Raw genomic sequence first — 13,300 nt, forward strand, 5'->3', positions numbered from 1 at the left:
ACTTTACTGGTACACATGGCAATTGGTAATTAGAACCATAGTCTAACTCCTCAATCAGTATCAAAACGACAAATTCCCTAGTGGTAAAAGGAGCCCTGATAACTCAGTGGGCTCAAGGCCACTGGTTAATAAAAAGTTGTTAAATTCTTTGACTGCTAAGAGACTGGAGATTTCAGAGCCATTCAGGAACTCCTTGGAAGAACTGAAGAAGTGACAAGCAATCTACTTCTGAAAATCCACCCATTAGAATGCCTTTGGAAGCTAGTACCACGACACACGGGATCATTATGAGTCTGAATCAATTCACCAACTGGGGAAAATGGGAGACAACAGTTCAGATCAGAAGTTCTTAATCCTCAGGTAGCTTTTCAAATAGTAATTTTATTGTCCTGGGCCTGAGCATTTTGAAAAGCATCTTAGATAATTGTAAGCAGCCAAGGTTAAGGACTGTTGGATTAGACATTATACTCTTAGTTAAAGACACAAATTTCATTCTTAAGTTTATTATTTCTAAGTAATTAGTCATGTTTTTACTCAAACCACCAAATGCTAAATTCATTTTTCAAATTCGTTATGCAGCAAAAAACTCAAGCAAATAAAAATAAGCGTCTTGTGTATGAACACATTGTAAGCTAGCTAATTAAAAGTATACTATAACCCTTTTAAACAGGTAATATTTACAAAAACTACTTCATCACAGTTACATTTATTCCTAAACTGTTGAGCAATTCCATCTTCAACTATAAACCTGACAATGAGGAAAGATTTGAGAACAGAGATGATTAATCATTCAAAAAGCTAGCTCAGGATGTTTCAAAGTTTTTATTTTACACATCATGGCTGCACAATTTGAGGCTGGTTAAATATAATTCTTTAAAAAATTTATTTTTTTTTTTTAGTATTTCTAGATTACTACATGCAAGTGACCATGAAAATATTTGGCATTTTTGGAATTTTGGAACTAAACAGGCACTTACATGAAGGAAAACATACCATTCAGGAATATCCACATTTAAAATAGATGCTCCAATACACAGTACATGGAACCTTTCAATGGTAAAGAAGTTAGTAATCATTTTGTCAATCTGCCAAAGTAGTAAACAGGTTTAAAGAAACTGAACTGGAGTTATTTAGCTTACTTATAAAGTAAAGTTAACCAACAAGCCTTGCATTGAAGTGTATAAAAAAATAATTGGTACAAAAAACCCCAAGTGAAAGGAGTTTCCCACAGCAGGCTTCATTTTGGTACCTACATCTCACATTTACTGTCTCAGACCTCATGCATATGAACAAGATGACTGCAACCTTGAGACAATGAACAAATGAATTAATGTTTTTAAAAATGAAAACAACCAGAGGGAGATTTCAATTTGAGCATGAACTAACCAAAGTTCCAGTTTAACAAATGGGAAATTGTTTGGATCCGGATACTACTATACTATGTGTCTGTAACAGTTTCTTTTAAATCTCCCATTGAAAAAAATTGCCCCTGGAACATGAATACATTTTTGAGGTCAAGTCAAGAAAAATGTTATTTATGTGGCAAAAAGTCTCCTTACAATATAAAAAGGATACAGATTTTAACGTATTTGCAGAAATTGTAACAAATTCTATAATGCCAATATAAGCTCAGCTCTCCACAGCAAAAAATATACAGTGGTGCTGCTGTAAAGTAGCAAAGTGGTACTTAACACACTCATCCTCCCCCTGAAAAGGGAAGGCAGTCACATGCTACATAATCCTTCAAGAGGGAAAGAAAAAATTCATACCGCACAAAACTTCAGAGGATGCAAATTTAAGAAGCCATGGAATGGAAGAGTCTGAAACACCTACAGAGAAACACTTAATGTGGATCTCTCAGATAAAATAAACACCTAACTGACATTCTCAAGAAAAACGTACGTCTTGTTCTGTATCTATGCAGGATGTTAAGGGTCACTCAAGTTTCCTAATTTTATTAAAACACAAATACTTAAATTTTTCCATGTAGGGAATTAGCATGAAAAGGGAGAAGAAAAAAAATTGATAATCAGTGTTATGCAGAAAGAAAGCAAAATTTAAAATACCAGCCTATTCACAGAAAAATCTTTAATTTTACGCTTATACATATTTGAATACTTATCATCAAATCAAAGTATGCAGTAAAAAAAAAGGCAGCTTAAGAAAGTTCCAGTGTTTCAAAGAAAGCACATTTTTTAAAATGTATATACAAGAAGAATATTTAGTTATATCATAAAATAAATGCAGCACTGTGAGATAAAGGAAGACTATTACAAATGGAGTTTTGGCCTTGTCCCCCTACCCTGCAACTGTCTTTAACCTCATGAACTGAATCTTGACCGTTACGGGAAGAAGTTCTTTCTCTCTATTCAGTTCACATTTCAGGCTGTTCAGCAGATGCTTGTGAATCTGGAGATTCAAATCGCTGGTGAAAGTTTGTTCTCTGTTTTCTCAGCTTTTCAGGAGCTTTTCTCCATAAAATGATTTCCTAGTGAAATAAATTCACAGTAACAACAAATTAATGCTCTCATATCAAGCCTTACATTTCCATATTAGAGACAATACCACCCTCAATTTTAACCATAGCAAAATTAAACTCCTTCTGACAAAGTCCACTTTCTCCAGTTTTCTTCTTGGACTGTCTCGCTTGCCTCAATAATACCATCTATCCATGTTGGCACAAAGTCCTAGCTACAACTGATTAAACAGTTTCTAGGTTACATTTCATTATGTTCAGGCCATTATCCCACAGATACTAAAATTTTGTAGTGCTAGTCTATAGGCCTTGTAAGAACCACCTTCCCTCTGTAACTTGATTTGTGCCATTATTAGAACCTCTACTCGGAATATTATTGCTTTTTAATTATTGACTCATGTACTTTTAACTTGTTAAGTTAAATTTGTATCTTCTAGGCTGCAACACTTCCATGATTCATCTTCAAGGATATGAACATGTACGGCTAAGCACAATTGATAACAGTGCATCTAAATTCCAAAATCAATCTCCATAATAGTCTATGTGTTTCCTACTGCCAAAGGGGCCCTTTAGAGTAGTGAGAGAAGACCTTCACCCTGAAACCCACAGAGTCCCTTTTCAGCACAAAGTAGATAAAAGAATACGCCATCTCCTTTTCCTTATGAATCAGGGTGAAGTCTCTCTCAGGGAGGAGAGATAGGGAATGGCAAAGGACACACTGACGAAAGAGATTAATCAGAACTGGCTTTGACAACCACTGTGGCAGTTGGACAATTAAAACAGACATTCGGGGGTAGGGAAGAAGAACGACTGGGGAGGAAGATAGAGAAAACAGTGCAACAATGAATGAATGAAAACCCAAAATCTCTGTAAATGTTCACTAAAACTAGTAAAATTTAATAATAATTAAAAAAAAATTTTTTTGTTATTGTCATCTAATCAATTATGGGTCACAGCAGTCCCATAAACAATGGATCTGAACCCTATCCTATCCTGTGCCATTCCCATCATCTCTGAAACAACTTGAGCTCACTGTTACAGGCCTATGTCAGTTCATCTCGCTAAGGGTCTTCCTCTCTTTTGCTGACCCTCCACCTTTCTAAGCATGATGTCTTTTTCCAGGCATTGGCCCCTTATGACAACATACCCAACGTATGTGAGAAGTCTGGGTTCACTTTCTCCAAGACACATTTGTTTGTTCATTTGACTGTTCATGAGATACTCGGTACTCTTCTCCAACTCCCAAACTCAAAGGCATCAATTCTTCTGTCATCCATAGTCTTATCCAACTTTCAGATGCATACAATTAACCATGGCTTGGATTAGGTGAACCTTAGTATTTAAGTATTTGACTAAGTATTTGACTGCTTTTCCTTGGAGAAATTATTTTTTTAATTGAGATTTTAATGAAAGATTATAGAGAACTTGAATTTTCCATTCATTCACTATTGCACATTTTACTCCCTGCCTACTTCCTTCCTACCTCCCGTTCGCTTTTCTCTTTAAGAAGGAAAAAAAATCTTTCATTGTTATACAGTCCCTCTCAGTCCACTTGATTATGCAGCTCCTATTCTGGACTCTTGCCATGCAAATAATACCTAATCATACATCCCTTTTAAACAGTTTTCTCCCTCATCTGTTTTAATGCAGTGTCCTTTATCCCCTATTTTCTTAGTTCCCCCAAACTCGATGTCAGTCATTTTATAACAGTGGCATTATGCATTATATTTGTCCTTTTGTGATTAAGATATTTCACTCAACATAATGTCCTCCAGGGTCACCTATTTTGTACAGCATTTCATGAATTCCTTGTTTTTCAATGCTGTGTAGTATTCCATTGTGTAAATATACCACAGTTTCTCTATCATTCATTTGTTGATGGACACTTTGTTTGTTTCCAACTCTTTGCTATTATAAACAAAGCAGCAATAAACATGGTGTGCATATATTTGCTTGAGTGGCAGTTGTGGTTTCTTCTATGATTGTAAAAATGTCACTGTCTTTAATAACAACAGTGATTTCACAAAAATTATACACAGTACATTCAATACTTAAGAGTGGCCAAAGAGGAAGAGGAAGCATCATCAGTTGACTCCTACAAAGGAAGTCCAGCTAGGCTGGGGGAAGTCATGGCCAGAAGTCCAGTTGTAAAACAAAATGCAAACACAGATCATAGATGCTTGGGTTGTTGTATTTTGTTGGATTTTTTTTTAAAGGCCACTCATGAGAAAGCAGGGTGAGTGTGTACGTTCTCAGGGGAGGGAGGCTGGCTGGCTGAGGCAGCATGCTGCTAGGTGAGGGCTGGCACTCAGGCATGCTCCAGTTTGGTGGAGGGCAGTTTTTATGCTTGAAATACTGCACAACTTGTTGGGGCAGCTCTGTCAGTACAGCTTTGGCCAAGGTCTCCTTTGCTGCATTGTGGAACTCGCGAAAGGACACAAACTGCACAATGTCACGGCTGCCTCCTCACCCGTGTAGGAGCACAGTGTGTGGCTGTCTCTGTCCAATAACTCCCTGGCCACAAAGTCAATGTTGCCCACATCCACAATGATGATGGACCTGGGCAGCTTGGAAGCCTGCACCACGGCATGCCTGGTCTCCTCCATGTCACTGATGACACCATTCGTGATGATGAGGAGGATGAAGTATTGTGTGGGTGGCTGTCTGTTGCTACGTGGCCTGAGCAGCAAACCAGGCCACATGGTTGACGATAGTGGAGAAGTTGTTGGGGTCAACTTGGTCTGGAACTCTCCAATAAAGTCGTGGCCCCCATCGCTGTCACAGTCACCACACATGACCTGGATGGCCTTCTCCATATCACCATCACACAGGGACACCAGTGGCATAGTGAAGGGCTTCCACACATGATCCAGGGTGTACTTGATCACCTCGGTCCTATGTATGAGCATCTACTTGCCATCATCTCCTGGTTTATAAAACTCAAGAAATGGGTCTGATTTCCCAAAGAGGTCAGACTCAACATGATGACTTGTTTGTCAGACAGCTCCTGAGCAGTGATTGTAATTAAGCTCTTTCCTGTAGGCTTGTCTATTCAGCGGCAGCAAAGGATGAGTCATCTTGCTGGAGATGATCGGGTCCAGGCTGCAGGAGAACTGGCCCAGGAAGTTGTTTTCATTTAGCCAAATGCTGGACTTATCCTGGTCAAACAGGGCAAACTTGAACTTCTGCCCCTCTTCAAAATGGTAGTTGAGGATGAACTTCTTGGAGAATGCAGGGTTGAGATTGTTAACCACCATTTCTGTTCTGTCATACTCCATCCACCTGTCATCATTTTCCGTAAAGACACAGAAGGGTTCAGACTTGGAGGTGACATCCTGGTCCAGCAGGTTCTGGGCACTCACTCACAGTTCCACCTGGCACATACAATGCTGGAAACCCACAGGTGCTGCCCCAGATTCTAAAGCAGCCCCACCTGATAATGCAGGCTGGGGGCGGGGGGGGGGAGGCGCGCGGCAGCAGCAATTACAGGCAGTCGAGGTACCAAAGATACCTTGGCCTAGTGCACGGTAGCTCCCCACCTCGCACTTCCTCTGCTGGGCTGGGCACTCCCTGGTGCTCAGGGTCCCAGTTCTGGCTTCTTTAGGATATATTCCCGGTAGTGGAATTGCTGGGTCAAATGGTATTTCTACTTCCAACTTTTTGAGAAAGCACCATACTACCTTCCACAGTGGCTACACCATTTTACACTCTACCAACAGTGATTAAGAATTCCAGTTTCTCCACAGCCTTGCCAGCATTTGTTGTTTGCTGCTCTGTTGAATTTTGTTATTCTTTCTGGGGTGAGAAGGTATCTCATAGTTGTTTTGATTTGCATCTCTCTTAGAGCTAGGGATTTTGAACATTTTTTTCATGTGTTTGTAGGCCACTTGAATGTCTTCTTCAGTGAAGTGTTTATATCCTGTGCCCATTTTTCAATTGGATTATTTACCTTTATCTTGTGGTGCTCAAGTATTTTATAAATTCTAGAGATAAGTCCCTTATCAGACATATCATTACCAAATTTTTTTTCCCAGTCTGTGGCTTCCCTTTTTACCCTGTTGGAGAAGTTTTCAGATGGGCATATGGGATTTAATTCTTAGAAGGTCCTGTTCATCTATTTTATCCTCTCCTGGCTGTAGATTTTTCAAGATTCTTAGAAGACTGTTCATGTTGTGAATTAGGGCTTCTAGAGTTCTTCCAAGCTTTTCTCTAATGAATTTTATAGTCCTTGGTTTTGGTTTTGCGTATGGTGTGAGGTGTGGGTCTTGCTTGAGTTTTCTGTAGATAGTTTTCCAATTTTGCCAGCACCATTTGTTAAAAAGGCTGTTGTTTCCCCACTTGACCAGTTTCATCTCCTTGTCAAAAATCAATGACTATAGGTAGACGGACTGACTTCTGGGTTTTCAATTCTATTCCATTGATCTGTGTGTCTGTCATTATACCAGTACCATGCTGTCTTGACCGCCATGGCAGTATAGTAGGATTTGAAATCAGGGAGTGAAATGCCTCCTACCTCGTTTCTCTTTTTAAGGAATGCTTTGCTTGTTCAGGGCCTCTTTCCATTCCAAATGAAATTGGAGAATGCCTTTTCCATCTCATTGAAGAATGGAATTGGTATTTGTGTTGGGATTGCATTGAACATGTAAATTGCCTTTGGTATTATTGTCATTTTTACAATATTGAGTTTTCCTATCCAAGAGCAAGGTATATTCTTCCATTTCCCCAGGTCTCTTTTTGTTTCTTATAGTAATGTTTTTGTTTTTTTTTTATTTTCTTTGAATAGATGCTTTGTGTTTCTAGTTAGATTTACTCCCAAGTATTTAATCTTGTGATTAGCTATTGTGATGGGTATTGTTTTTCTTAGCTCCAGTTCTGTATTCTCCTTGTAACTGTAGAAAACTCCAATTGATTTTTGTATATTGATCTTGTATCCCTCCACTTTGCTGAGTTGATTGACTATGCCCAGTAGTTTTCTTGCTAAATATTTAGGGTTTTCTATGTATACAATCATATCATCTGTACATAGAGATAATTTTACCTCCTCTTTGCCAATTTGGATACCTCTTATTTCCTTCTCTTGTCTTGTTGCTATTGCTAAGACTTCCAATACAATATTGAACAGGAGAGGTGATAGTGGGCATCCGTATGTAGTTCCTGTTCTCAAAGTAAATGCCTTTAATCTCTCTCCATTGAGAACAATGTTGGCTCTCAGGTTTGCATATATACTTTTTACTACGTTGAGGAAATTCCCCTCTAATCCTATTTTGTTGAGTGTTCTAATCAGGAAAGGGTGCTGGACTTTATCAAAGGCCTTTTCTGCATCAATTGATAGGATCATGTGGTTCTTGTTCTTTGCTTTGTTAATGTAATGAATTACACTGGTTGTTTTTCTTATGTTGCACCATCCTTGCATACCTGTTATGATTCCCACTTGGTCATGGTGAATTATTTTTTTGATGCATCGTTGGATTCTATTGGCCAGGATTTTATTCAGGATTTTTGCATCTAGGTTGATGAGAGATATGGCACATAGATTTTTATTTTAGTGGTGTATTTTCCTGGCTTTGGTATCAAGGCTATGTTTGCTTCACAAAATAAGTCTGGGAGAATTCCACCTCTATTTTCTTAAATAGTTTATGTAGAATTAGTGACAGTTCTCCTCTGAATTTTGATAAAATTCACTTGTAAAACCATCTGGTCCAGGGCTTTTTTTGGTTGTTGTTGTTGGAAGTTGTTTTATTACTTTTTCAATTTGTAATGGGCCTGTTCAGGTGTTCAGTTTCAATTTGTGTCAGTTTAGGTAGGTTGTGAATCTCTAAGTATTTGTCCATTTCCTCTAGGTTTTCATATTTGTTTGAGTATAGTTTTTCCATAATATTCCATTATTAGCCTTTTAATTTTAGTTGGTTCTGTTGTGACATTGCCCGTTTCATCTTTTAATCAGAATGTATCTTTTCCTTTGTTTGTTTTGCTAGTGGTTTGCTAATTTTATTGACCTTTTCAAAGAACAAACTCCTAGGTTTGTTGATGGTTTCAGTTGTTCTTCTGTTTTCTATTTCATTTATTTCTGCCCTAATTTTTATAATTTCCATTTAATTTAGTGGGTGTCATGTTGTCTTGTTGTTCTTTTTCAATTTGTTGGAGATGTTGGGTTAGAGAATCAATGGTCATTTTTTTTCTGGCCATTTGATGTGTTTGCTTATTGCTATAAATTGACCTCTTTTTTTTTTTGCTAGATCAAATGGTATTTCTTTTTTTATTCATTCATTATTGCATATTTTCTTCCCTCTCTCTTGTTCCCCCATCCCCCAAGTCTACTTTGCAATGCACCTCTTGTTCCACATTGTTGGGATCCACATTCTTCTCCGTTTTAGCCATAATTTGTTTCCACACACTAAAATGCTTCTCTATAGTCAATAAAACAAAAGTAGACGTTTGTCTGGTGTTCTCTTCTTTCAGCCAGGATCCATCTGACATTAGCTATAAGATCTTTAATGTCACAGTCTCTTCTGAACCTAGCTTAAACTTTTGGCAGTTCTCTATCAATGTACCATTCAAGGTATTTTTGGATATAATCTTCAGCAATATTTTGCTTACATGCATATTAGTGATGCTGTGGTGGTTGTTGTCTGCGACTCATAGTGACACTATGTACAACAGATCTAACTAAGCCCTGCCCTAACCTGTGCCAATCTCATTGTCTCTGACACACCTACCCCCATTACCCCAGTCACTGAATCAATCCATCTCATCGAGGGTCTTCTTCTCCTGCGCTGTCCCTCCACCCTCCCAAGCATGACATCCCTCTCCAAGGACTGGTCCCACCTTGCAACATGTCCAATGTATCTCAGACGAAGCTTCAGAATCCTTGCCTCCAAAGAACAGCCTGGTTTAACCCTCTCTAGGATGAACCTGTTTGTTCCCTTAGCAATCCAACACCACGGCTCAAAGGCATTAATTCTCCTTCTATCATTTCCAGTCATTGTCCAGCTCTCTGATACATAGCAAGTGATTGTAAAAACCAAGGCCTGTATTAGGCACATCTTAGTCTCTAGACTGACATCATTGCTCTTCAGTAATTTAGAGAGGTTTCTAACCACAGACTTTCCCAACCCAATATGTTTTAATTTCCTGGCTGCTGATGCCAACAGTGTTGATTATGGAGCCAAGTCAACTGAAGCTATTAACAATCCCAATCTCTTCACCACCCATCACCATGCTACCAATCGGCACAGTGGTGAGAATAATTGTTTCCTTGATATTGAGCTTCAATCTATATTGAAGGCTGCAGTCGACCTTGTGCAGCAAACACTTCAGGTCCTCCTCAGTTTCAGCAAGCAGGATTGCATCATCTGCATAACACAGATTGTTGATAAGTGTTAATCCCATCCTGACACCACATATCTCCTCATAGAGCCCAGCCTCCCAGATAATCTGTTCTGTGTATAGATTAAAAAGGCATGGAGATAGGACATATCCGGGGCATACAGCCTTCCAATTTTGAACCATGCAGTGTGTTCCCTTGCTCTGTTCTGACGACTGCCTCCTGGTCCAAGTATAGGTTTCACATAAGTACAATTAAGTGTTCTGGGATTCCCATTCTTTTCAGAGTTAGCCACAGTTTGTTGTGGTCCACACAGTAAAACACCATTGCATAGTCAATGAAACACAGATCAACATTCCTCTGGTAACTCCCTGCTTTCAGCCAAGATCCATCTAACATTAGCTTATAATATCCCTAGTACCATGACCCCTTCTAAACCCAACCTGCATTTCTGGCAGTTCTCTGTTGATGTGCTCTTCCTGTCATTTTTGGATAATCTTCAGCAGAATCTTGCTTTCATGTGATATTAATGATATTGTTTAATAATTTTCACACTCTGTTAGATCACCTTTCTTGGGAATGAGAACAAATAAAGATCTCTTTCAGTCAGTTGGCCAGGTGATTGTCCTTCAGATTTCTTGGCACAACTTGGTGAGCACATCTAGGGCAGCACCTGTTTGTTGAAATATATCAGTTGAGATACCATAAATTCCTGGGGAGTTGTTTTTTGCAAATTCTTTCAGAGCAGCTTGAACTTCCTCCTTCACCATCATAGGTTCTTGCTCATATGTAGTTTTATGAAATTCTGTGCCCGCCAATTCCTTTTGGTACAATGACTCTGTATACTCTTTCCATCTTCTTTCTTTTTTTTTTCTATATAAATTGACCTCTGATTACTGCTTTGGCTGTTTCCCAGAGGAATATTTTTTTTTTTGTAAGTTGTGTTTTCATTGTTATTTGTTTCAAGGAACTTTTTTATTTCATTTTTTATTTCTTCTACTACCCAGTCATGTTCAAGCAAGTTGTTGTTCAGCTTCTAAATGTATGGGATTTTTTTTTCCTTTATCATCTTGTGCTTGACTTCTAATTTCATAGCATGTGGTCTGAGAAGATGCTTTGTATTATTTCTATGTTTTTTAAGTTATTGATGCTTGCTGTGTGACCTAAAGTGTGATCTATTCTGGAGAACATTCCATGCACATTTGAGAAGGTATACTGTGCTTTTTGGGGGTGCAGTAGCCTATAAATATCTATGAGACCGATATGGTTCATTGTGTGGTTTAATTTTAATTTTATTTTACAGGAGGAGAGTGCACCTCCTTCTCCAGTCAAGCATTTGGTGGATTCAAACCATGCCTTGCCACTAGGCCATCAGAGCTCCTTTATCATGTGGTTTAATTCTTTAGCATCTTTGTTGAGTTTCTTTCTGGTAGTTCTATCTTTTCTTGAGAGTGGAGTATTTAAGTCTCCAACTATTATAGTGGTATTGTCTATTTCCTTTTTCAGTTTTGTTAATGTTTGTTTTATACATTTTGCAGCTCTATCATTTGGTGCATAGATATTTATTTTCGTTATGTCCTTTTGTTCTACTGACCCTTTAGTCATTATGTAGTGACCTTCCTTGTCCTTTATAATGGTTTTTGCTTTGAAATTTATTCTATCAGAGATTACTATTGCTACTCCTGCTTTTTTCCTAGTTGCCACTTGGTTGGTATATATCCCCCCCCCCTTTTATTTTTAGTCTTCTTTTATCTTAACTTTTCAAGTGTGTCTCTTGTAGACAGCATATTGATGGATTTTCTATCTTTAGCCAATCTGCTACTCTTTTTCTCTTCAGTAGTGTATTTAAACCATTTACATTCCATGTCATTATTGAGAGGCAAGGTTTTATTGGTATAATTTTGTTGAGGTCTTTTTGGTGTTGTCCTTGGAGAAATTCTTAACAATGGATTTTCACAATGCAACACATACTTTTTGTTTCATGCCTGCTGGTACCAAGGATATTGACTGTGGATCCAAGCAAGATGAAACTGTTGACTTCAATCTTTCTATTATGATGTTGCCTATTGGCCCACAGGAGAGAACTTTTGCTTTCTTGAAGGTGAAATGTAATCCATAATGAAGGTTGTAGCCTTTGATCTTCATTAGCATTTCAAGTTCTCACTTTCAGCCAGCAAGGTTGTGTCATCTGCATAAAGAAAGTTGATGAATTTTCCTCTGATCCTGATGCCACATACTTCTTCATAAAGTCCAGCTTCTCAAAATATTTTCTCAGATACCAACATAGTTCTGAGTAAATGGGCCTCCTTCCCCTTGCCTGTGGTTCATTTCTTCCCCTCCCTCCCTCCCTTCCTTCCTCTCTTTCTTCCCTCTCTTCCCTCCCTCTCTTTCTTTCTTTCAGCACCCAAGATGATTTTAATAACAGGGCAGGATCTGGAGTTAGTTCTTGTAGCCTGGCTGGCTCTTCGGCCTTGGGCACACTCAAACTTCCGGCCTTGAAGTGGATGTAGGGTTTCGTGTGGCTGTGTGGGGTGTCCGGCGCCTTGCCCAAGTGCCTGTACATCTCTCGACCCTGGCATGGCCCTGACAGCAGCACGGTGCCATAGCCATTAAGCGAGTCCAGGGCCAGCTGGTTGAAGGTGAGGATCTTACCTCCAGCCTTGAGGATGTAGCTCTGGGCCCAGCTGCTCACGCACAGAGCAAACATCGTCAGCTTGGGCACCTCCTGAACACACAGGTCATCTGTTATGGTCCCAACCACCATAACTGTCTTGTTTTCTCAGCCAGGAAGCTTTATCTTTTGGATCATCTGAGAAAGGGACAGTGGCAGCCGGTTGGTGCCGCTCATGAACAGCCTCTTTAGCACAACCTGGTTGAAGGTGGAGTTGGTCTGTCTGGCCAGGAACCTGTAGAGCTTGACCAACAGCCGGAGGTAGATGTCCTGGCTCTTGGGCTCCTTGCACCAGACCTTTCTGTCCTTGTTGTGGTGGATGTCAACTCTCATGATGGCGCCTCCTCTGTGGTTCACTTCTTATGTGATAAGAAATGACAAGGCTGACACACACCATGAGCAGTCTTGGAGTAGGCCCTCATGTACAAGGGATGGCATCTTGCCATGACTGGTTGCAGACTGCACCTCTGGGATCCACAGAGGTTTTTAACTGGCTGCTTTTTAGTAGGAGAGTCCACCCTAGTTTGGTAATTCCATTATTCCTGATTTTGACAACTGCTAGACTAAGTGTTTAAACTCTGATATACTGATTTAAAACAACCAGTCTTGACTTTATGAAACACATATTTCTTTAGAGAACTCAGGATGTTGTATTGTTGTTGTTCAGTGCCATCAAGTCGTCGACAGCCCATATAGACCCTATGAACGAAAGACCTGAGCACTGTTCACAGAGTTTTCGAAGGCAAGCCATTTCAAAAGAGGATGCTACTCCTGCTTCCAAGCTTGTTTTAATTGGGAAGCTCCACCAAACATAACTATTATCACATCT

The 13,300-nt window shown here is 39.3% G+C and overlaps 1 protein-coding gene and 1 pseudogene across 2 annotated transcripts in view; both read right to left on the reverse strand.

Annotated features, from left to right (window-relative positions):
* Positions 1–2,374: 2,374 nt before the first annotated feature.
* Positions 2,375–13,300, reverse strand: part of LOC102872028 (vacuolar protein sorting-associated protein 26A-like) — a 59,224-nt gene continuing 48,298 nt past the window's right edge. For both annotated transcript variants that reach the window (XM_006889000.1, XM_006888999.1), the window contains exon 9: positions 2,375–2,488. In XM_006889000.1, coding sequence (XP_006889062.1) covers positions 2,375–2,488 — 114 coding nt within the window. The remainder of the gene's footprint in view (positions 2,489–13,300) is intronic.
* LOC102854422 lies at positions 4,604–12,564 on the reverse strand (annotated as a pseudogene).

The sequence above is a fragment of the Elephantulus edwardii genome, unplaced genomic scaffold (genome assembly GCF_000299155.1).
Source record: "Elephantulus edwardii isolate Elephantulus edwardi_28Jun2011 unplaced genomic scaffold, EleEdw1.0 scaffold00074, whole genome shotgun sequence".
Classification (NCBI taxonomy): Eukaryota; Metazoa; Chordata; class Mammalia; order Macroscelidea; family Macroscelididae; genus Elephantulus; species Elephantulus edwardii.